The sequence below is a fragment of the Symphodus melops genome (genome assembly GCF_947650265.1).
Source record: "Symphodus melops genome assembly, chromosome: 4".
Taxonomy (NCBI): Eukaryota; Metazoa; Chordata; class Actinopteri; order Labriformes; family Labridae; genus Symphodus; species Symphodus melops.
The window spans coordinates 13,233,097-13,257,370 of record NC_136694.1 but is presented as its reverse complement, the minus strand read 5'-3'; the positions used below and the strand labels follow the sequence as shown (position 1 = coordinate 13,257,370).

Sequence of the window (24,274 nt, the reverse complement as noted above, 5' to 3'; positions counted from 1 at the left end):
TATTAAATGAGGCCATATAAAATGTATGTTAATGGGTTCAGCCTGGTTTAGATCTCTCCACAGCAACTGTTAATGGAATAACTATAATATACATACTACAGCCATCCCTGCTATTAATTCATAATCATGTTAGACCTTGTCGACTGCCCACCCAGCCCAAATATGGAAATAGCTGTAATGACTATTGGAACAATGAGCTTTGGAATAACCAGCACTTGCGTCTTTCACTGAAGATCTTACATTACAAAGGAAAAATTTCCATTTATGGCAGAAAAAAAAATTAAGATAAAGAGTGCTGGACATGAATGAAGGTTTTAGGATGCCTGAATGAGGCATTAATAACACTCTCAATTAAAAGGGTTACACTAATCCAGTTCAGGTGTAGAAGGGATTTTAAGGGGGGGGGGGGTCTTTGCCCCTTCCGCATTTTAAATGCATAAAAAACACCCACTGAGACAAAAGCACCAGTCTTTTGAGGTTTTATTTTCAGCTCAACCTTTATGGGTGTATTAGAGCTCAGACAGAGGTATGACTGTTTACATATAGTCCACAGAAAATTGAGTAATTACATCAGTTAGAAAATGTTTCGTTAGAAAATTCAAATATGATAGAATACGTACAAGAATGTATAAAAAGAATATTATACTTCAGCCTTGCGTCCATAAACTATGTATGTTTCTTCATTTGCAGCAAAACGTGGCTATATTTGGTTTATTGAGTGAGAGAGTGAAATCAGTTTGTCAACATGAATATTTCTCTTCTTAATGGCTTACCCCTGTCATCATCACGCTACAATCTGGCGCTAATAAGGGGTGACAGCGAGAGAGCAGCAGAGAGAGGAAATCACCCCAGAAAGAGCGCCGATTGTTTCGCATAATGGGTGATGTAACGATACAAGATAATTAGAGTGGATACAAATACTCAGAAACACAAGTGTGCACATGAATCAACTCCAAAATGTGGAGATTTAAGAAGCGTGCAAATCAACGGCAAAATGTAGAGATTTAGGAGCTGCAGGAGAACTCCATGTTCTCTCTCTCTCTCTTTTTTTTTTTTTCAAATGAAAACAGAAGTAATCTTTGGCTTGGGAGGGAGAGAAGGGGATCGATTTCTCTCACAGGAACAACTTACAGTATTTCCAATGAGCAGTTCATCGATAAGAACGTAATACTTGACAGTTATACTGACCAGTTGGGTGCATCATGGACAGTAGATCATCATTGTTTAAGGCTGGCACTTCAAAAGTGGTGCAAAAGCAGCCTCTAGTGGCGAGTACTCCCAAGTAGAAAACACATTCTAGTGTCACACAGATACAGTGCAAAATGCAACATTCTTCCCATTCAGTGTCAGCGTTCACATGCAATATTGGTCAACCATATCATTCGGCATGATTCTTATACATCAGCACACACAAAAAATATAACATAAAATGTTAAATCATGAAAACAAATAAGATGTCAGTTTCTAAACAACCCAGCGCATCAGAGTATGTCAAGTGTTCACACACATCCAACACTGAGGTTACAAGCACAGGTTTAAAGATCGTCCAACAGCAATTTGTTCATTACGTCTCCAAACATCAAAAGACAAGTCTTTGACACAAAGCAGAAGACAATGATCCTGGAAAATGTTTCGGGTGGTTGTTGTTGTCATAAACTTGTTACACTCCCAAAGATGCCGCAGCAGGTTTGGTCAATAATCAATCATTAGTAATCAACAATATAAAAACTTAAATATTCATGCAGTAATCTTCAGAGAACAAACCTAGTTAGAAAGTCTTGCATAAAAAACTCAAAATATGTCATACTAAAATTGCACAGCAGTGTTAGTCCCACATGATTATGTGAATACATATATCTTCTCAGTTTTTGTGTTTAGTTACCAGGAAACACAATTTAGGTGAACTTTTTTTTTTTCACTCGTCTTTTTACCATTACTTCAGCATTGGAGAAGAGAAGAAGTGGCTCTGGTGATTAGAGGCAGCTGTTGCTTTGCTCTTGCTTCCAAATCTAAAAAAAAAGGGGGGGGGGGGGGGCGCAAACAGTAGACATTTTAGCTCATTACAAGACGAAACAGTCAAAACAACTTCAAAGGGGGCGATAAGAGATGTATCTGAAATGTATCTTGGTTTGTGAAACGCTGGCCGACACTCCAACCTGCCAAAGTTCAAATCTTTAGACTATCTTTCACAAGCCTGTGGAAGTAAAGTTCAGCTCGATGACCCACAAAGACTGAGAATGTGTGGGATCCTTTTACAAGAGACAGACCTGATACCTGGATGTCAGACACAGTACACTGATCAATCACATCACACAATATTTCCTACAAAAGGTTCCAGAAAGTAAAACTAACCATTATGATTACCGTAAATTTCGGACTATAAGCCGCTACTTTTTGTCGCGGTTTTTAACACTGCGGCTTTTAAAACGATGCGGCTTATTTATGGATTTTTCTTGCGGGACAATGAGCTTGTGCCGCAACAACATTTGACTTCGTCACATCAGATCTTAATATCAGTCATTTTGCGCTTTATGCACGCACCCTCATCATGGAAAACACACGGAGAAATACATATGATGCAGCTTTCAAGTTAAAGGCGATCGAATTGGCTGTCAAAGAAGGAAATAGAGCTGCTGCACGTAAAGTTGACACTGACAGCGACAACGAAAAAGAGACTGAGGAAGTGAGTAATGAAGTCATTCTGAGGCAGTGAATGGATGGACTTTTTCCTGTGAAATATATTACGGTAATCTTTTTCATCAGCCGTGTTACAGACACTGTTTGATAAAGGATTTCCAGTAGGCTTCATATTTGCGGATGTTACCAGTAGTACGTATTTCATTAAAAGTTAAAAAAATGTCTTTGTGTCACGTCTTTCTGTGTAAATAGCTCTTGTTATAACGTGGACACCTGCGGCTTATAATCAAGTGCGGCTTATATATGTACAAATAAATTTTTTTACCTATTTTTTGCCGGTGCGGCTTATATCCAGGTGCGCTCAATAGTCCGGAATTTACGGTAAGTTTATTTTTTTCATTGAATTAAACTAAATAAGAACTAAATATCCCGACTTTTCTTTTTTAATGTTTATTCAAAATGATAATTTATAGCAGGCAGCCTCATGTCAGATGTAATACAACTGAACCGTTAGCCTTTACATAAAGCAAACTCAAATCATGAATATTGATTCATGATTATCTGATTGGACACCTTCTCATGGTTTTTAAAAAAACGCTGCAGTAGGAGTGTGTGTTTGAATGAACTTACATGGTGGTGCTGGAGAGTGTGTGCATCATGCGCTGGGAGAGCGAGCTGGAGGACGGTGTTTTAGCCATCCTCTGGTGCTCTGGAGTGGTCACTGGTCCCAATATGCTCACTACACATTAAAAGACAGATCAAAACATTCTCTGTTCAAAAAACATAGTCACCAAAGATCTTGAGAACGTATTCTTAAAATCCTAACAAGATTTATTCTTTTATCCGTTATATCCCTTCGACTATTTATGAAAGGTTTTAATGACATGGAACATGTGATCTTAATCTTAATTGGTTTCATTTGGATATTCTTCATAATAGCCTGTCACTGACTTACCTTTGGGGTCTGGAGTTGCAGAATGGTGATCATTGACAATGCCTGCATTATCTGGATAAGCAAACTGGCCCCAGAAGTGTGCTGGCATTCTGAGCAGGCGCTCAATAACCTAGAGAGAAAATCTGAGAAATTGGCCAACTGTGCAAAGAATTATTTATACAGAACATGAAACACTGATCCTGAAATACTGTCAGATCTGCTGTGTTTGACACGCTTTTAAAAGTTAGCGGTGTCTTTTTTTTTTTTTTAAAGATTTATTTTTGGCCTTTTTGCCTTTATTGATAGAACAGTGGATAGTCGGAAAGGGGGAGAGAGTGGGGAGAGACATGCGGGAAAGTGGCCACAGGCTGAACTTTAATAAAAGTCCCATTAAAGTGAACATCGGACTAAAGGTATGGCTGTATGTACAGTCAGACTTGCTTTACCCTTGGTTGTCTGTTGGTGTCATGCAGGATGGTCATCGGCTCTGGGTCAGGAACAGCATGACCCACAAGAGTAGGCCCAAACACTCTGGCCAGGTTGGTCGTGTCCATCTTAGTAGCCACACTTTGAGAGACTCTGGAAAAAAGAGGGGGGTACGATTTCAGAACAGCACCATGAGAGTATCACCACTTTAGAGCTGTGGGGAGGTTAAACATGGCTGCTCACTGTCTCAAAACAAAAAGACCGTCTAAGCAGTTGTAACACCACTCCAGTCACATAATTCAAAGGGTAATAGCAGAAAGGTGAAATAAGGACAGGGTACAAGAAAAGGAGTCTTAGTGCTGTTGAAAAGCAAAGAAAGTTACTTCTGCAGATGGATCATCAGGCAGGCCAGAGTGTCCCGGTTGGGTTGAGGCAGCTCATTGATGATCCGATACAGCTGAGCGAGACTGTTGTCCTCATCCTGGATTTCTACAAAAACATAAAAAAAAAAAAAACTTGTTTCCTAATCCACATCAGTTCAACACTCCTTTACTTTAAAATACTTGTTTTAAAAAATATATATACAGAAAATAGAATCAATCTGTGTGCCTGCACATGTCTCAGAAACCCACCAGCTGCCTCCATGAAAGCTTTGTTGAGGTGGAAGGTGAGCAGGGGCTCAGGAAGCTTTCTGAGGAAGTCTTTGAGGACGCCTGTAATGACGTTGATATCGTCTACTTTGTTAAGCGGAGGCAGAGTCTTTCCTCTAATCAGCTTCTCCTTCAGCTCCTTCACCAAGCGCTCATGGCCAGAGACTCTGTAAAGGCCAACCTGGGGGAAGAGATAAAAGACAGCAGCTCTTATTGTCTGGCTGCCTGTGATACCGTACCACTGAACGAGATAACTAATTAGAGAGAAATTATCTACTGTAGTGGCTCAAAGGGAAAGGATGATAAGTGTAACATGGAAGTGACAGGTAAACAAGGACTTAAATTTAAATCGCCTTACCTCATGTAGGCCTCTGTGTTCAATTTCCTTTATACAGTAGATAAGCAGAGGCGGGATCTTTGGAGAGGTGACTGGAGCAAAGTCAGCCAAGGTGCTCTGCAAATAAAACTCCTCAATTAAAAAGCAGATAACAGAAACGTTTTGGTAATAATAGCAATTTTAAAATTCTAAATGCAACATGAAGTGCGCAGAAAACAAATGAAATACCTCTGAGTTCTTTAGGGGAGTGCTCGCAGCTGTAGGATTACAGGGCAGAGGGCAGCGGTCACGACACTCTGGGTGGGTCACAACCCTACAATCCTGGCAGCGGAGGACCATCTTGCCAAACTTTGTTCTTCTTCCACAGGGTGCACAGAACTCAGACTTAATCACCTTTGTGAAAGAAGAAACGGTAACAAAGGTAAGTAATAAGTTTAAGGAGCAGCACTTTATTGAGGTGATTTGACTTTAAACATTGGTGGAGGAAGATGTCAAATCTAAATCTGAAATCGAAAAATGCATGTTCAGTCTTACTGTTTTGGCAGTGAATTGGTGCTTCTTTCCTCCCCTATTAGCTCTGGGGGTTCTGAGTTTGGCTGGGAAATCGGAGACAGGTGTACTGGGAGCCTCACTGGCGGTCTCAGACTGGTCAGTAGTGGTTGTGTCAGCCCATGCTGGAGGGACAGTAGACACAATCACATAGTGATTAAATCAGAAAATTGGGGTGACAAATGTACAGTTGATAGTACGAATTTCTGTTGATACGTTCAGTTTGGATATATCTTGTAGAGAAAACTTTGCTGTGAGCAGACCATGATCTATTTAGAGAAGACATGACCATATTGGGAGAGACACACGAGGTATCATGAAAGTATAAGGTTCTGCCTCAGTAGACAGTTCAATGTTAAAGTGTTCCTCAAATATAGGAATGACATTCAAAGAGTAAAGGTCATGTGTTTCTTCATACCATGTACAGAAGTATCTAAAGTGGGAAGGAATTTGTGGCATCTGTTGTACTGTATATAAGGGCTCTACCTCCAATCAATAAACGTCTATTCCTCAGCCTGCACAGCGTCTCAGTGTATCTGTCAGAATAGAACCACGGCCGTGACATGCTGCATAAGTATTTTCCAGTCTGTTGATAGATTCAGCTTTAGGGACAGTTATATTATTCAACCCATCAACAGTCATTCATTTCTGTTGGAGGATCAGAATAGTAGATAAAAAAAAGTTCTCACCACTCTTCCTGCTGCGTGTCCAGTAGGGCACAGTTTCAATGGTGGACACAGTCTCCACAGTTCCTCCATTAACAGGCACAGTGATAGTGGTTTTGGCCACTATGGACTCATTCATCTAAATCATTATAAAAAACAAAAATATTTTTGGATCTTTTCATAACTCATGAACTCTTGAGCTGGTTTCATAGGGACATTCTGAAATTATTTGTGTCTTCATAGAAATGTTTCCGCTTCTTTCTAAAGAGAAATAATCACACAAAGCTCAGAGTGTTATAAAGCACATTCATCTGCAGGGGTCAGCATTACCCTCTCTGACTTGCGCCCAGTGGAGCGAGGTTTCTTCACAGCCAGTGGAGGAACATCAAGGAGTTTTCTGGACGATCGCTGTGGATTAAAATGAACGTAATTTAAAAAAAAAAAAAAAAAAACACTTTCTTTTCAAAAACTACAAACAGCAAGACAAAGACGGATGGAAACACATGTATCAAAGCAATAACTACAGTTACAAAAAAAACAAGTTAAAAAATCCCATTATAATGAATGAATCAAAGACTCACTCGTTTCTGCCGTTTTCGCAACCTCACAGTCTTCATCACAGAGGAATCCCATTCCTACAGGGACATCAGAGAGTTAAACAATAGCACTTTCAAAACTGTTGTCCACTACAGTTCTTAACTTAAAGAAAGTGGGCTCAGCCTACCAGTGAGTCATCTGTTTGATCAAAGCTGATTTCAGACATCAAAGAAGCCGATTCATCAATAATAGTTAACCTGTAAAAAAAAAAGTTAGTCAGAATTTAAGCCGTTTGTCTGAACAACGTATTGTGTGTCCAAAATGTTATAATTTTTCATATAAAAATGTATTCTTTTGAATAATCTATTCCCTCAGGGGTACAGTGTTTAAGCTGCTTCTCTATGCAGTTAATATCAGGAAAGTTTATTACAGTATTCAAAGTAATAAATTCATACAATTAAAAGCTCAAGAAAGCATGAGGGGCTGTGGTTTGAAAATCAATATTACTAGCTCAACTGTACTCTTCAGGGAAAAAGAAAACAAGAACATATCTCATGGAGGATCTCACCTTTGACTGGCGTTGAGGTTGCCTCTAGCAGCCTGTGCTGCCTGGGAGTGGGCACTGAGGAACGCCAGAGCAGAGCGCTGCTCTTCACTGAGGTGGACACTGCCGTTGTTTTCTGATATTAGCATATCTCGGATCAACTGCAGCTGGCGTTCCTGTTTCATACAAGACCCAGCAGGATGACAGAGACAGGATAATCCATTATTCAGTCACAATGAACAGTCAAAGTGTAAAAGGCAAAATGTGAAGAATAATTATTTCCTCACTTCGAACACAAACATGGGCATGTAAGATTTTACAAGTAGTGTTTTGAACCAACCAGCTTCTCATGGACAGCCTCAGCTTTCTGACGCCGGCGGATCTCCACATCCACCTGGTTGCGAGCATGCTTGAGTTTCACCTCCAAGGCTCCCTTCTCGGTCTCTGCTTTAGCCAGCACCTCTTTACAGGATACCAGGTCCTCGTCTACCCTCAGCCACTTCTTACGGCACTCCTCAAAGTTCACAGCCATCTGGAGGTACTCTGTGTAAGAAAAACAGAAGGTGAGATTCTGGTATTTCCTCTGTGGTGTGATGGATGTGTGTACTGCGCCTTCATAATAGCTTTAGAATCAAGTGATAGTTTATGCAAATCAATCATTGGCGGGGCTTTCAGGATTATCTGTAAATGAATAACATTGCCTAGGAGGAGTTTTACTGCACCCCAAAAGCTAAATCAGCCCCCCTGTTGTTTTATTCACTGCACCATTTCTACATTGCTGACCCTTTCTCCCTTCTTTCCTGCTATAGCAGATTGAGTCTGTAGCCAAATTCAAACTGTCCCAAAGACACATTTTCACACTCATCACTACAGCGTTTTCACCACTCAACAACAGCAACGAGCTTAAAAAGACGAACACTACATACTGTAAGGCCTGTCGGTATGCACAAGAAAAGAGTGGAAGTAACTTACGTGGTTCAATGCTCTCATTCAGACCGTCCACCTGGGCTCTGAGGCCCTGAAACTGGTTGAACAGGTTCACTACAGTCGTCTCCATCGTGTCTTCCTGCAGCCTGGTTAGCAAACCAATGCAGATAACAAATCAGTAACGTTAGAAAAGATCATTTGGTATGTGGTAAATTGTGTTAGTAGATCTGAATGTAAACATCGTATGAGCATTAAACGTCATTATATTTAATGTCTGTAACATTAGTGTAAACATTCAGACATGCAACATTAAACAAACAAACTACGATATATAAGTAACATTAGCGGAGACTGCGTTGTAAACAAACAACTTCATATGCTTACGTACCTGGGTTGAGATGTAATAATATAACTATGTCCGGTGTTTAAAAACAGATGCTGAATGTTTGTTCGGAGCTCAGCACATTAAGAGCCCCGCCTGCCTAGTAAAGTCTGCGCATTCCGCTTCAAAGTTTAAAATCAGCGCCGATTTTCTTCCTCGTGAGTTGTTTGCAGAGGAAGTGAGTGCGCTCTGTCGCCCCCACATGTGTAGAGTTGAAACTACAAGTGCTCATGGCTATAAATTCAGAAGTTTCCCCCCGTTGTTCCCAGAACATGTTTCCAAGGGCACCCTAAGAGGTTGAAAGTGTCTCAACGTAATTGACTAGAAGGCAACTCTTTAAAATGATAATTCCAGCATAGCCTATGTGCATAAAAATGAACCGCAAATTAAGTGTGAAATCATAAAATCCTTCAAAACATACAGCAAATATACTGTATGTCCTTTGGTTGTTGCCCCTGCACATGGGAAGCACAGATCAAGGATACAACTTTATCAACATCATTAATAAGCCATTGATGGCATACTGTATCTGGGTGCAGTAGCAGTTTTACAGTGTAACATTCAGAGTAACAGGCATACACATGCTGTACACTTCAACAATTTAAGAATTTTATCTCAACCATTGGATGTTTTCAAACAACCAAGCAGTGGACAGTAACTGATTTGTCATTATATCTCAGTAGTACATTCCTTTTCAGCACACGTGGTTGCATGGGTTATGAATGCTGAAAGTCCTTTAAAGCTGATTTGAGACAATAGGATCTGTCAGTCAACAATCTCTGCCTTTATCAATTATTCATCTCTATAAGTATATCTCCTCCATTTCCAGGTGATTAAACTGTCAGATTTCTACTTGCCTTATACCGGTCACTCTTTTTCCAATGTTAATCTGAGTGGACCATTAGTGATCCCTGGAAGTGCAATCTGCCATCAACCAAGTAATTATGAAATAAGAAGAATGAATGAATTTGTAAAACATGGTGATTTAAGGAGACAATTTTTAGGCATCATGTTTTACATCTGTTTTTTTAAAATAGAGCAAAGAGGTTTCCTTTTGTTGGTTTTCAGACAGGACAACATATTGTAAAAGCACAAGACCGCTTTGCCAAGTTTATTCAGACAGGTAACCTTAGTTAACACTATTCCTGACAATCATATAAAGCAATGTACTATAGGAACACATCAGCACACATTTTCATTCATTTACAAGCCTATTTAAGACACAGTGTTTACCTGAATGACTTCACAGATTTAAGAGTGTTTGTCTTAAAGATGCATTAATAAAACTAAAACAACAACTTTTCAAAATTAATTTAAAGTGTAAAAAGAATCAGGAGGCTCTCATGCACCAAAGTTTTAGAGGAAGCTCACACAAATTTGCTGACTATAATGCTTGGCCTCCTCAGTGGCACCATTGGAAAGGTAATGGATTCACAAACAGCCTCATGGGGAAGACTTGGCAGATAGACATCTACTTAGGAGGATGCATTGAAGCAGAATACAGCCTCCATACATCCTGTGCACATTTGTGCACACAAAACAAAGTGAATTTCTAGACTATGGAAATAGAAAAAATAAAAATAAGCATTCACATTAAGTTTTCCCTCATGGATATGCATAGATTCTGTATACTTTGGTGCATATCCCTTGATGGAAAAAGTCTATTTTTCGTTGAACCTGAACAAAATCAACCACATGGCATTTAAGACAGAGTGGAACAAAATATCAAAACAGAAAAAGTTGCCCACAATCTTAACTTGGGTTCACAAGATATTACCTTAATTTTTTATTTTATTCTTTTTATTTGGGACCGCAGGGGCTATAAAATATAAAAGTATGGCTTGGATATGTTTTCCATAATAAGTATAGAGAAGGGTCTGTTACTGTGGCAACACTGTAATACACCTTATACACTGCATCATATCCTCAACATGATAATCTAAACCTTCCTGACGTAGTCTTAACAAACGATAAATATTACAAGGAGAACAGATTTAGTGTTCATTAAAGAAATGTTGGGCTGCATTTCATTGTTGTTGTTAAAAAATAAAAATAAAAACTCCCATGTTTTTGTGTCAACTCCCCTTGTGTATTTTACAGTCTGGCAGCAAAAGTCGATCAAAATATAATGTCTCCTGAGTTAACAGGGCGTTTTTACAAAATGGAATGTCGCAACATTGGCAAAACTACTTTCATTCACTGTGAAACGACGCCAGATGAATCTGATGGTGCTAAGTGGGTGTGTAGGTACTGTATGTGAGAAAGCTCTAGCAAGTAAGTGTTGTGCAAAGATAATGTGCATAGGTGCACTTCAAACATCCCATCAATGAAATTACAAGTGGAATATCCTTCTCAGAGATTGTTTACTGGAAAAGGCTCCATCTTTCTTTGACTGCCTCAACAACAACAGGATATCTATCCTTCATTTTTGGAAACCTGGCACTTAGTAAACACTCCAGCCAAGCACATTAACAAGTGCATATAACAGTTTATATTTTTCAGTTGAGAAATGGGAAGGTACTCTAGAAAAATATGTTTTTATTGACATACGCATGCTACAGTGGAATGCATGGTTGCTTAAAGGAAGCATGAGAACATTAAAACTAAAATAACATATAATGTATCCCGTTGACAGAAACCATTGCTATTAAATCAATGCTACTGTAAAATAGTGATCTCATCAAACTGTCCATATTGAAGTGAAAAAACCTTGCAGTGTTCTCAAGGGAACAGCAAGAAAAGATTTGATAGAGTGGTGATTCTCAGAAATAGCAGACAAACTAAACAAGTATAAATTAAATGGACACTTGTGCATAGGCTCAGTATTCTTAGTAACAGCATTTCTTCTCAGAGATCGTTTTTAAATTGATGAAAAACTTCCGGCACACATACTTATTAAGGAAAAAACATTAAATAAAGGACAGTAAAAAGAAAGGAAACTTTGCATTAGATGTTACTTACAATTTGATACAACTTCATGAAGGCGTGACTCAGCAAAGGGGTGCGATTTTAAAGTACATTGGAGTTTTAATTGTCCAGCTTTTCTGACATTAGGTTTTCAGGGGCCCAGTGTCAGGGTCTCTCATCTACTCATTTCTTGAGAAATTGTGCAAGCTCCAGGGTACAGCACATAGCTGCTGATCATAAATAATTCAAAAACTACAACAGAAGAGAAACTGGGCTCTCTGTAAGGGGGTTCATGTCGCCATGCTACAAATGGGAATTACAATTATGAGAATAACAACCACTGCAACGGCAATGAGTGCCATCAACTTGCAGTATTTAGCCCGACGGAGGTCAGCCTCTTTACGTCTAAGTAGACCATCATAGCCTGGGGTATAGATGTCATCCATCCAGAACTCCATGTTGTTGGGGTTTAAAGACTCCTGGCCCTGAGGAACATTTTATGACATATATGAAAAGATATGAATTTTAAACAAATAATAAGATAATCTAGTATCTCAAATGAAACAGAAATAGGTCTAGTTTTGCATCAATAATGTGTGGGGATGGTATTTAATGACACAGCATAGTATTATATTACCAGAACTTTTCTTAAAGTCTGCATTATGTATGCATAAACATGTATACAAATGCAGAAAGAAATAACCATTCATATGCGAAATTGTGCTATATATGAGAATTATCTAAAAGTGATTTTGGTAAAAGGTTTAAAATTATGTAAAGGTTTTCAAGGTAAAACAATCTTACCTGAAGGTCCAAAGGGGAGATTCGTGCCTCTCTGTCGTCTACAGTCCATATGGGCCTTCCCCTCCCCTCAGCCAATCTGGGATCTATAATCTTCCCAGAAGTAAGCCCACCTGTAAGACTGCTGTCTTTTTGGCGGAACAAGGATGAATTAAATACTTGTTCCATCAGGTTGGAGGACTTTTTGGAGATTAGGTTTGTGGTGCTGCCTGATTGATCTATCTAAGGAAAATGCAAAAAAAAAAAAACACATTTTAAATATGATGTGGAAATTAAAACTCAAACTTGAAAAAATGTTGTCAAATTCAGGCAATGCTGTCAATATTGTTTTAACAGTAACATTTCCCACATATGAATTTAAACAAAATGTCAATATTCCTTCCCAACAAAGTGATCTCGATAGTTTGTTAACCACATAAATATTATGGCTATACAGCAGACAACAGGGTGGCTACATTGAGGTTGCACAGCACAGATATTGACACCGTGTGAGTAACTTCAGACTTGCAAATGATGTACGGTCGAATTTGTTATTTAAAAAAATAACCATATAGTTTGATGACTTATATAGTTTAACGACTTTACCTGTCCATGGGATGATTTTCCATCTTTGCTTTTTGAGAATGAAACTGTCCAGTCTCTTGCAGAGTTTGAAATATTCAGCTGTTTGGATTCAGAAACACTTTTCTCCTCAGGCTGGGTTTTTGAGGTACGACGAGATGATACATCCTTCTTTCCATCCTTCCTGCCCTTTGAATCAACCTGAACCTTGCTATCCTCTGTTTGTCCCTCAGGAGTGCTCCAGTCCAGGCTACTAGTGCTGGTTGCTGGAAATAGATGCCCTGAAGCTGATAGAGGCTGAGGCTCTGACGAGTCAGAGGGGGTTAGCGGGTGGCTTACAAAAGACGAGACACCACTGAGAGGCTCCAACCATCGCCCGTCAGTGTTCTGTCCGCCACCACTGAGTGGCTGCTGAATCTTGTCATCCAGTCGCTGCAGCGCTGATAGCACCTGGGAGATTTCCGCCTTTACATCATTCAATGACTCTAGTTGTCTCTCTATCTGGCTCATACGGAGCAGCAGTTTACAGACACTAGACTTCAGCCCATCATCACTGCTTTCTAGTGAGTGGAAAAGCCTTTGGAGTTGACCAAGGCGTCCTCGTCTGGCCTCAGGAGTGTCCTGATTAATAGTGGCTGAGCCATCGCTGGGATGTAGTACCCCTGTGGAACCACACATGCTTATATCGTCTAAGAAGCGAAAGATGACACTGATGTCATCCTCACAAAATTCTGGGTCATCTAAGGAGGTCATGAAGGATAGGCGATCTGCATGGACCAGGCTACGAAGGCGCCGGGTGTCTGGTGGATCTGTCTGGGTTCCTTTAGCCCTGACTCCTTCGAATCCACTTAAAAATCCACTAGCTACAGCCTCACCCACTGATAACCCCCTCAAATTGCTAATAGCTGGGGTTGATCGCCTCGGAATTTCTCCCCCTTGGGATTCCAACCCCATTCCAATGCTGCCAGGGCCTATCCGGTCCTCTAGACTGTGACTCTTGTTGCTCCAGAGGGGCTTCTTAGTCCTGGGTGGTTGAAGGTGACGAGGGGACCATTCTGGGATAGACCTTGGTCCGAAGTAAGTTGAGTCCTGTAGGTCGTCAAGGCTCTCATGTTTAGCCCGCTGCTCTGTTGTTTGTTGGTTTGTTGTTGGAGATGGGTAAGGATTGGGGATCATTTCAAAGCTCTGATTGTCAAATCCTTTCACCTTGTTGGGACTTAAAGACTCACTGCTAACGGTCACCTGGGGTATCAGAGCCGGTTGGTTGTGGAAGTCCTTCTTGAAAACGTTTCTCTTCTGGTCAACAGTTGAAATCTGTTCGTCTTCAAACACCTCCATGTGTGCTGAATCTCCACTCGACTCGCTGTCTGTCTCCAGAGGCAGGTAGATATTTTTCATCCCCTCGTCAGGGAATTGACCACTAGGGTATAGAAGTGTGGTATGAGGCAAGTCAAAAGACACAGCCCTAGCCCTGATTGGAGGAGGAGACACAAGGGTAATAGGATCTGGGGGAAGGCTTGCTCGCTTGCGGGCTGAGTACTTAGGTCTTGGAAACAGCAAGTGCTGCTCAATAGGCCTGTCACTTGAGTCAGAGTGGGCTCGTGCTTTTTCTTGACCAGTAATGTTTAGCTGATAGATTCCTGGCAGACTGGGGCCTGGGGATTGGTCGACTGGGAGAACCATGTGTGCTCTCATTGGTAGGCTTTCATCTGGAGCCCCACCCGTCATCTGAATAAGATTGAAGATCGTTACAATGTCAGCAGCGACCCCTATAGGTGAAAGCCCCTGGCCCCTGGTGGAAACCCGGTCTCTAAAGAGAGTAGCTGGGAAACAAGGGTCCCGGCTGGCAGCTGCAAACAACAAACTCCTAAGCTCAAAAAGGTGTTCCAGGTCGAAGCGAGTGCTGACCATGCGACACAGATCCTGAAATGTTAGCCATTGACGCATATTGGCCAGTTCCTCCAGGATGCCCAGAAGGACCCCTGGGTATTCCTGCTGCAGATTAGCCATGGCTGCACACCTGAGAGGAAGAACAAGGCAGTCAGCAATTGCTGGTTATTAACGGTTCAAAGTGCTTAAATGTCTCGTAAGATAATCAGCAGAAGAGACAGGAAACAAACAAAATGTTCCAAAAGAAAAATAAGATCATGGGTGGCATTTGAGTCACATCTGTTACACCATAACACCACTATAAACAAGTAAACAATATTCTAATCAATAATATGATTTTGTTACAAACGTTTAGTTTTTATAAAACATTTCAAACACTGTTTCATATGTTGTATAATGTGTTTCATTATCTTAAATTATATACTTTGTTCTCTAATTATGTACCTGAATAATGTTAGTATATTCAGTCACTAACAGAAGTAGAATCATAATAGCAGTTTAAAAAACCCATGTAAACACATTGGCAAGTTATTTATTTTCTAAGTGACTTATGATTAAAGTTCATCTTAAAACGTACCGTCTATAGTATTAATTACTTTGACCTCGTCAGCAAAGACTATACACGATAGAATTTCTGACAATGATTGAAGTAGCCCAGACCTTTCAACCTGGGGATGGAAAAAGTCCTTTAAGTGAACATATGCAAAGCGACCTTATTCTAGGGCCTTAAAATAACTGGCCATCTGATCTGATGACGCTGTCATACTGCGCACATCTTACCTCAATTAATCCTTTCATTTATTATCAGCTTAGAGACATACTCGTTAGCCTACTATGCTGAAAACAAGCTGGATGGTTCGTTGAATTTGCAAACATGCATTGTGTTATTTTATTCCAAGCATTTTTGAAAGAGATAAGAAAATAAAGACATTGCACTAATCTGACAAGGTGTAGCAATCCCCACTGCGAGTACCCTGCTGTTTAACAGCATTGAAAACACCAATTACAAGTCAATAGTTAGAAATGCTATTTGTGTTGTTAACGTTTCACTGAAGGTTATGCTCTAAGTGAGCTTGGTGATGTGTTTTCACTTACCAGAATCTATTGCTGGACTATAACAAACACGCCAGCGTCCATGAAAAATGTGAAATAAAATCCAGTAACGCAAATAGCGAGGCCATATTCCAAATAGATCCAGGGCGACTCATACTGTACTGACACTATCATTTCGTGGGTTTCTCTGTTTGTAGCAGCGACTAGCCCAGAGCCAAGGCAGGAGAAGAGAAAATTAGAAATCAGGTCATCTTCCCACAAGTCCCTGCTGTCCCCTAGGGGACCTAAAAACACATCCAAACGGGTTCCCCTCACTATAGAAGAGCGACACATTCAAAGTCAACAGTAAACATACATTTTAGATTGAAACATCACAGTAGACACACTCTCTTGGCAGGGCATCCCAGCGTGCGAGTGGTCAGGTGCAGGGGCATATTTTCTGAAGGTACCACAGCGATAATTGGTTATGTGTGCAAATTGAGCACAGAGGATACTGTCCATATTAAAAATGGATGTTTGCTAATTGACACTCCTGAAACTCCAAACTGACAGTAAACCATAAGGTTGAGGGCAAATTGCCTGCTAGATTGCTACCTACACACAGATCTGTCGGCCAGACTGCATCCCTCCCAGACTTTTCACCATTACTCTGCATTACCATCCATAAAGGCTTGTACTTAAAACCCCATTAGGGCAGGAGAGGGGCAAAGCTTTCATCGCTGAGTAGTAGCACTCTGCTAGAATCACAATGGACATCACTAATACACCTGACAACCCACAAAGCAGCACATCCATCATCCTGTGTGCTCAGGAATCAATGCAGTGAATGAGCAGCGGTATGAAAAGCTATGTGGGTGTATGGAAGGTATAGGAATGAATTAATGGATGGCCTGTATCTATACAGTTGAATAAATCTTCTCAGGAGATGTTCTGTTTCATTATCTTTATAGATCCATAATATTGCTTGTTCATGACATAGACATTAACAAAATCAAGTAAAATGAAGTATTTAAACTTTACAATGACTTACTTCAAGCAAATGACAGAGGATTGACCATTTATGTAAGGGAAGGTTCCTTAATTGCTTCATAAAAACTGCACTACATTCCTAACCACTAAAAAAATACAGAGAAGCAGTGTAGGTACTTAGTGAAGCCCAAACAATAACAAAAACACAGTAAACTCTTTTACAGGACCCAGCTACATGAATGTATAAATGTTACTTTATTAAGAAGTCAGGCCCTATACATTTATGTGTAACTGTACCCTGTACTGTTTTCATGTGATAAATCCTTTTGGTTGTCTTCTTGAGATCTTAACTTACTTATCTCTTATTTGTGAGCAAAGGCATCATGGCATGTTGTAGTCTGGCCTATCACAGTAACCAGCTTGAGAAAACAACAATGAACAGTTTAGGGCTTCTGCAGTTACGATATCAGCTGTGGTGAGAGTTTTGTTCTCTTTTCTTTGGTTTTGACTTCACCACTGGAGTTACATATGTTGGAGTTAGTGAAGGATTCAAGGCTGGATCCAAAGCTGGGTTTCGGGAAAGCAGATCCAGTATATTAGCACCCTCAGTACCTGTTGAAATATCACATCATGAAGGACAGATACATAGGGATGGGATCTATGTTTTCTATCTCAGTTCCATGTTTACCTGTGTTGTCCTCCTCCTCGCTGGGAACTAAGTCTGGACTGTGGAGGGAAATCCGGGCCAAGGCTGCAAGCTTGGTTATAAAACTTTCTTCAGTGTCCTGATGGACAGAGCATCGAATTTTTTTAGGAAAATAACCAAGCAAGAAGTTTTAAAAAATGAGCAACCAGAATTATATTCAGGAGCGTAAGGACATGAAACATACTAACCAGTAGCTGCGCTTTGATCTTTTCCATGGTCTGATCCTGGACTATTCTCTTCAGCCTCAGTTCCTCATATGTATTTTCCTGTTCTCGCTCAAACTGCTCTAAAGCCTTCCTTTTTTGGTTTTCAACCCTGAAAAACGAAACAAAAAGAGAAAAAGAAGAAAAAAAGGAAATCAAGCAAAACCAATCCCAATTGTTGAATTAAGACTAACAAAACAATGAAGCGCACAAAGGCAGTGTAATGAGCACCTGTACCTTTGTTGAAACTCAGCAGAGGTGGATTTTTTGCCCCAGTTCACCAACTCTCTCAGCAAGGATTTGTTGAGCTGACTGCTGTTCTCTTCTTTCTCATCCACCACTAAAGAAAAGGGTAAGGAGAGTAGCATTAACTTAAAGAAGTATTTGTGACTTGCATTGCATCTGCTCAAAAACTGAAATTACAGAAATTGCAAAACCTGATTAATAATTTGGAAGATTAATAACGCACACCTGGCTGTGTACCAAGTCCAATCAAACTGAAGTGTTTTAGTTATTTTCCATAACATAATACTGTAAATGTAGCATGAATTTGTTTAATTCTTTATTTATTACATGCAGTCTATTTAGGGACTGAGTAGGGTCAAAGCTGGTATATAGTCAATGTCAGAGCTCAAACAGATGTGTATGTTTATTGTGTTTGTCATCTCACCCTGATGTACGTTTGACTGATCCTGCTGTAATTGTTTGACAATGTCCTGTAGTTGGGAATAGTAGCTTTGGACGATTGCAGTGAGAGAATCTTTGGTTACATACACACTTTCTGAGGCGGCCTCTATCAGGTGGTCCTTATGGAAGGAAATGTGCACAGAGAGTTTATTCATCGTCAGAGATTCAGGAATGATCCTCAACAAGCCACAGCTACAAGCTTACCTTTAAGCTGTCGCCCTGTTTCAGAGAGCTCTGTGACTCCACGTGCGTGCTCTCCATCAGCTGTTGGATTGCCTGGCTGATTGCGTTGCCCAGCACCAGCTGTGCGTGACTCTGAAGAAGCTCTGTCCCCGTTTCCAGTTCAGACAGGAACTCCTGCTGGAAGCTGTGGCCCACCAGCTGACTCTCTGGACCCAGATGTCTCTCTGCGAGGCTGACACTGCTGTTCTGTGGTCAGGAGGGGATAACATCAATCTGCTGTCAAGTTCAGCGAAGACACCTTTGGTATTTTCCATGGCTTAAAACATGGCTTTTGTTTTGAAGTGCTTCAGAGAGAATATATTAATATTTAAATACATTAATCCCACCTTAAGAGTTGAACTGACACAGGTCTGGCCTTTAATGGGGTCTTCCATTAGCTCAGCTCTGAAATCAGTCTGAGAGAGTGCCTTCAGCTTGGACAGCCTCATCTCCTTCAGCATGTGTAGACTAAAGTGCCTTACCACAAAATGCCTCTGCACCATCACCAACAGGTGCTCATGTTTTCTCTCTATCAACCTTGCTACTTGGCTAAAAATAAAGAAGACAATATAGCATTATTTCAAAGTAACTCATAATAATTACAGCCTTTCCTGTAATTGGACACAGAGGTCAATAGGGAAACTACAATTGAATTGGCACACACTTCATGATTTCTTAGCAGGTGAAGTTTTCAGAAAATTGGGTGGCGTGACATGTACTTAATAAAAAAAAAAACCGTCATTTAACTTGAAGAGATAAAAAAATACTGAGGCTGAGCTCGTCTGATGTGTGGATTAAACGTGATGTCTAATGTGTTTTTTGTCTTTCTTTGGAGGTGTCACATCTTTCACGTTTTGCATCTTTATCTGTGAATGTTTATGTTGCTCATAAGATGAAAAGAAAATGAAACCTGAAAGTATTGTGGTCACACTATAGAGTGATGTTAACCAGCTGTTAGTGCACAGTTAATGAATGTATCCCAAGCTGAAATGTCAAGACAACTTTTTAACATACACTATATCTCACCTGTTGATTGAGTAGCTCTGTCTGGCCAACATGTCTCGTAAAATCTTCATCTGTTGTTCACTCAGATGTTTGAGACAGGCCTGAACCAGAGCCATCTCCTCACTCCACACCTATAAAACAAAGAGGCTCAGTCAAAATCTTTAGTATTCACCTGAAGAACAAAGAGGCTGTATGAATGTCATGTGCCACATGATGTCTACTTGTCCATCTTTATCCAGCTGAGCCCTTATGTCCTCCAATTGCAGCTTAGAAGTGCACTCTGATTGCTGCAGCTGTGCAACCAGCTCCTCCTCCAGATTTGCCCACAGCTCCACACAGCGTTCAACAGAGAGCTCTGACTGAGCAGGGACAGAGACGATAAAAACGGCCTTTGCTAGCTCTCCAAGCTTTATTGACCATGAGTTACGGAGCTTCTAAAAAAGGACAAAAACCCGCTGCATTATAATGAGAATACATAAGCAAACATGTGCACATTGGATACAGGATTTACAGTAGTATCATTAAGCCCCTCACCTTCCAGTGATCACAGAGGGCCTCAGTCAGCCGGTTGTCCTGCTGCAGCTCAAAGTCAGAGATCTGCTGCCTGTGTTTGAGCAGGAGCTCCTGGTGCACCTGTAGGAAAGGTGAGATATCAGTAGATCGAGAATCAAATTGTGTAATCTTGTCTTCAATACAAGTCATCACTTGTAGAGTAAAGCTAAGCGTATTGGTTTTATGTTCACAAAGATGCTACTGAACATGAAGGTTTCATGTCTGTACAGTAATCTTGAGCTAACATTTCCTGACCTTGGTGAGCTGCTGCAGGTCAGTGTGGTTGTGTCTCAGTTCTTGGGTACGGCTCTTCTCTTTAGCCAGACTCCTCAAAAGTTTCTTCCTCTTGGACTCGAGTCTGCTGCACTTCTCATTTACCAATTCGTTTGCCTTTCTTTTGCACTCTGAAACACGACCAATCAACTTTTGGTTGCTGGACTAGACGGACATTTTCAAAAATAGCATAATCTTGCAAAGATAACCAGATGCCTCAATATAGAGTATAATTTTTTGTTGTTTGTTTTTTTTGCAATAAAGTAGCAAACAAGGAACTGTTTATCAACTGATCGATCATTGATTTTTTTAAGCATTCTTGGAATATTTTGTGATTTTTTTTTGCTCTAAAGCTCTTCAGTAAGAGAGCAAAGACCATCTCTGGAAAGTGGGTCCTTGATTCTAGGCAAAAAAATTATACATCACAATTAATATAACAATAAAAAAATCACATAGTTAAATGGTTTATCAGCATGTGTACTGGTGGGGGGGAGGGGGAGGGGGGCTGTACTTAAATTTGCAGCAACTAATTGTGTTAAGTGTCAAGGTTTTTGCATCAGTGTGTGTCTGGGATGCAGTAGCATGTATGATATTTTGGGCTGTCCTCAAAGTACCTGGCCTTATTCAAGAGGTGGAGGGAGACTCCCAGACAATAGTCTATTTTAAAAGATTACATCATTCTAGTCTGAAAAGTAGGCTGGACATGGACATGATCCATTTCTTCCTGCTACAAGAATCTTAGACACATTTGAGAAGCATTAGCACAACTCCCTCACTAGATTCGCTTTCAACTAACTGCCAGTAAGTTTTGTCAATTGTCCTATTACACAGCCTCATTGCAGTAAATCTACTTTCATGAAACTGGAATTATTTTCACTTTACTCATCTCACCTTGAGTGCACCGCTGGAGGCCTTCAGCCAGAGTTGCCTGTATCTCTGAGAGAATCTTTTCCATTTGGCTGAAGGTCAATATGTCATCACTTGTCAGCTGCTCTAGTGTTGTTGCTATCAACCCCTGCCTCAGCCACACTTCCCGCCACAGCAAAGCAGGCTGGGACTGAAGGAGCCCCGTAAGCTCCTCCCACCACAACAACTTCTGCTGGATCCTCTAAGAGATGTGGCAGAGAATATGTCCATCTTTAAGGTTATCTGGTTCCTCACACGGCAGCAAAAAGAAGTCACGGCAGAATGAATGTCATTCCAAAGAACATCACGTAGTAGAGCCTTACCTTTAGCTCAGTGTCTTGAGAGTTCATCAGGTGTTTCTCTACAGACAGAAGAGTCTTGATGAGCGAATTGATCACCTCCTGGGCTTCATCTGGAGAGAAAATGCTGTTTTTCCCCAGAAGATGCTGACACAAGTCCTCCACCTGTTTGCTGAAATGCTTAGACTGTAACAAAACATAGACATGAGGTTTCCTTTTACAACTGAAGTGCGAATAAATTGGATCCAATATGATTGGTTACAGTATAAAAGTTGAAAAAAAACATGTATCTCTCGAGTGTTACCACTTGAAGGCTGCGTTCAATTAGATCTTTCTGAGCTCTCTCTATTTCCTCCAAAGTACAGGGATCATCTGAATTTTCCTCACCGACAGTATGGCCTGTCAGTAATTGTTCCTTCAGTGCATTAAGTTCCTAAAGGATGACATTACATATTTTTTTTGAGGTATAAAAAATAAAAGTTAATGTTTCTTTATACAGTGAGTCAGAACTGCAACCAGAATATATTATGCATGTACAGAGTGAGAAAGAAAGAACAAAGTACTTGTGAGGAGTGGGAAAATCCATCTTCCAGCAACAAACATTCTTCTTTACCTTTTCTTGTGTTTGTAGAATATTCTTGGAGAAGTCAGCATCTTTTTTGTCTTTTGGAAAGCGGCCACTGAATATAATTTTGACCATCTGTAGGAAAAGCTATGGCAGCAAAGTCAATGGCAGAAAATAAATAACTGTTTGAACTTTAACAGGCTTTAGGAACATGATCTGTAAGTTTTAAATACTCAACACCTCACCTGGTACTTTTCTTCTTGAACCTGGGAGCAATAGTGTTGTATGTCCTGCAGCGCCAAACAGTAAAGACTAATCCTACCTTCAAAACTACAGATCAAAGAGAGGTATTATGAACAACAATTTATGGCTGGGCATATTTTCTTTAAGGTTAAGGTTTTTGGTTGGGGCTGAACATTGAGACCGTTGGATCATACCCTGCTTGTGTCAGCGTGTGGGGGTAGTGAGAGACTCTGGTGAAGCTCTGGTTCTGTAGGCTTTTAGGGACAAGCGAGGACGATATAAACTGACTGCTGTCATCGTTGTCCTGCTCTTGGCTAAGAGACTCTCCATCCGAGGAGATGGACGACTGCTCATTCGGCATGGCTGGCAGCTTGGAGTGCTCGTGGAGTGATGGATTGGACGCTCCGTCTGCTAATGGCTGGCAGGAGTGTAAGGTTGCAGGTAAGACGTGCAGTTATAATTACAGTAAATTACATAGCGGTGTTCAGGATAATTTAAACACAGTGAGGTGCAATCATGAACCCACTGATTACAACATTTAATAAATCTCACTATTAACATGTTCACTGTTAACTTGAATTAAACAGCACTTAGTGTCCAATGCTGCTAAACTTGTGTATTTCTATGTTGAAAGGTCTAAATGTTGAATTTAGATAAAATAAAGTCACATTGAAGATTATTTAAGGAGTTATGACAAGTTTTGACTTGACAAAAACACACCAAATAACAGTGATGTCTGTGTGTATTTTTTGTAATGTTGTGGTTTACATGATGCGAGGGTATGACGACTTACTCTGTATTTTTGGTTGATAGGATAAACCACCTTCGCTCTGGACGCAAATGCAGCCACATCACTGTTAATGGGTGCCTGCTTCTTCGCCTGGAGAATAAAGTACACAGATTTGGTGGTGAAGGGAGAAATCACAACAACGCAACCATGGATAAATAAAGCTTCTCTTGGGTTGCATTTCCAGGTTTTGACAACATACTCTTACAGAGTCTATGCATATTAGGACATCCACCCAAACAACAGCACGTCTCAGACAGTGAATATTTTAAAAAGAGTAATACTTTGTCATTGTCGGTGCCACTTGGAGCCTCCTTTCTGCTGTTGCTGACACAGTCACTTTGGTTGTTGTCCAAATCTCCATCTTCAGGTTCAAGCAGCCGCCTGGCATTATAACCCTATAAAAGGGACCACGCATCAACATACATGCACCTAAATAACAAGTAACTGACACGTTAGTTAGAGTTATTTTATTGGTAAGATGGGGCCAAATTCAGCATTTAGTTTGCTTACTTGTCTTGTCAACAACAAAGGCTTCAGGCAGAAGACATAGAGAAGAGCAGCAGCCAATATTCCCGACAGCCCTCCACACACTGTCGACACTGTCAAAAGTCCTGTGTAAATGTGCAGCGACTCGCCGAAACTAACCAAAACATCCGTGCTGCACTCTGCACTCAGCTGAGTCTCCATCATGTCTGCCATTTCAGTGCCAGAGAACAAGCGTTAAAGACAGAAACGTTAGCATCGTTTTTTCAACGTCCAACGAGCTAACGTTTCTCTAAAGTTGACCGAACTCATCCACTCGAGGAGAATCTCTTGGACCGTCACGAAAAACGATTTTACGGGCATATGAGTCTTAATGCTTTTCTGCTTTAAAGAATTTCCAGTTTATAAAACACACACAGTCTACTATTATTAAACAAAACAGTACTTTTTTCCCCAAAAAAAACTGTAAGGTGTGTTTCCTTTTCAACCATTGGGTGGGCTGAGATTTAAGAGGAGGTTCGAGCTGCATTCACGCATCAGAGCGAGCCAAGTTATGACCGGAAACAACAGG

The 24,274-nt window shown here is 40.5% G+C and overlaps 3 protein-coding genes across 4 annotated transcripts; all 3 read right to left on the bottom strand.

Moving 5' to 3' along the window:
* Nucleotides 1-1,873: 1,873 nt before the first annotated feature.
* Nucleotides 1,874-8,742, bottom strand: LOC306822500 (rac GTPase-activating protein 1-like). The gene is made up of 17 exons (XM_079341582.1): nucleotides 8,595-8,742; nucleotides 8,252-8,352; nucleotides 7,620-7,822; nucleotides 7,304-7,455; nucleotides 6,923-6,992; nucleotides 6,780-6,833; nucleotides 6,529-6,606; nucleotides 6,223-6,337; nucleotides 5,519-5,658; nucleotides 5,213-5,377; nucleotides 5,006-5,101; nucleotides 4,630-4,828; nucleotides 4,381-4,486; nucleotides 4,018-4,150; nucleotides 3,593-3,701; nucleotides 3,268-3,376; nucleotides 1,874-2,009 (listed from the first exon to the last, which is right to left on the bottom strand). Exons 2-17 carry the CDS (start codon nucleotides 8,334-8,336, stop codon nucleotides 1,934-1,936), a joined length of 1,890 nt encoding a protein of 629 aa, XP_079197708.1. The 5' UTR covers nucleotides 8,337-8,352; nucleotides 8,595-8,742; the 3' UTR covers nucleotides 1,874-1,933.
* A 950-nt stretch (nucleotides 8,743-9,692) lies between these two features.
* On the bottom strand, nucleotides 9,693-16,626 carry LOC306822947 (major intrinsically disordered Notch2-binding receptor 1-like). Of its 2 annotated transcripts, XM_079342261.1 has the most exons (4): nucleotides 15,843-16,626; nucleotides 12,882-14,877; nucleotides 12,300-12,518; nucleotides 9,693-11,980 (listed from the first exon to the last, which is right to left on the bottom strand). In XM_079342261.1, the coding sequence occupies exons 2-4, from the start codon at nucleotides 14,865-14,867 to the stop codon at nucleotides 11,786-11,788; spliced, it is 2,400 nt and encodes a 799-aa protein (XP_079198387.1). In that variant the 5' UTR covers nucleotides 14,868-14,877; nucleotides 15,843-16,626; the 3' UTR covers nucleotides 9,693-11,785. The 2 variants fall into 2 exon arrangements, with proteins under 2 accessions (XP_079198387.1, XP_079198388.1); XM_079342262.1 differs by lacking the exon at nucleotides 9,693-11,980 and having other exon boundaries at nucleotides 12,404-12,514.
* A 102-nt stretch (nucleotides 16,627-16,728) lies between these two features.
* On the bottom strand, nucleotides 16,729-24,223 carry evc (EvC ciliary complex subunit 1). The gene is made up of 20 exons (XM_079342260.1): nucleotides 23,731-24,223; nucleotides 23,502-23,615; nucleotides 23,224-23,310; nucleotides 22,625-22,848; nucleotides 22,433-22,517; nucleotides 22,236-22,334; nucleotides 21,927-22,055; nucleotides 21,647-21,808; nucleotides 21,309-21,525; nucleotides 20,400-20,548; nucleotides 20,127-20,225; nucleotides 19,814-20,026; nucleotides 19,614-19,723; nucleotides 18,935-19,136; nucleotides 18,570-18,794; nucleotides 18,349-18,484; nucleotides 17,916-18,018; nucleotides 17,664-17,790; nucleotides 17,458-17,554; nucleotides 16,729-17,381 (listed from the first exon to the last, which is right to left on the bottom strand). Exons 1-20 carry the CDS (start codon nucleotides 23,917-23,919, stop codon nucleotides 17,236-17,238), a joined length of 2,913 nt encoding a protein of 970 aa, XP_079198386.1. The 5' UTR covers nucleotides 23,920-24,223; the 3' UTR covers nucleotides 16,729-17,235.
* Between the last annotated feature and the right edge of the window lie 51 nt (nucleotides 24,224-24,274).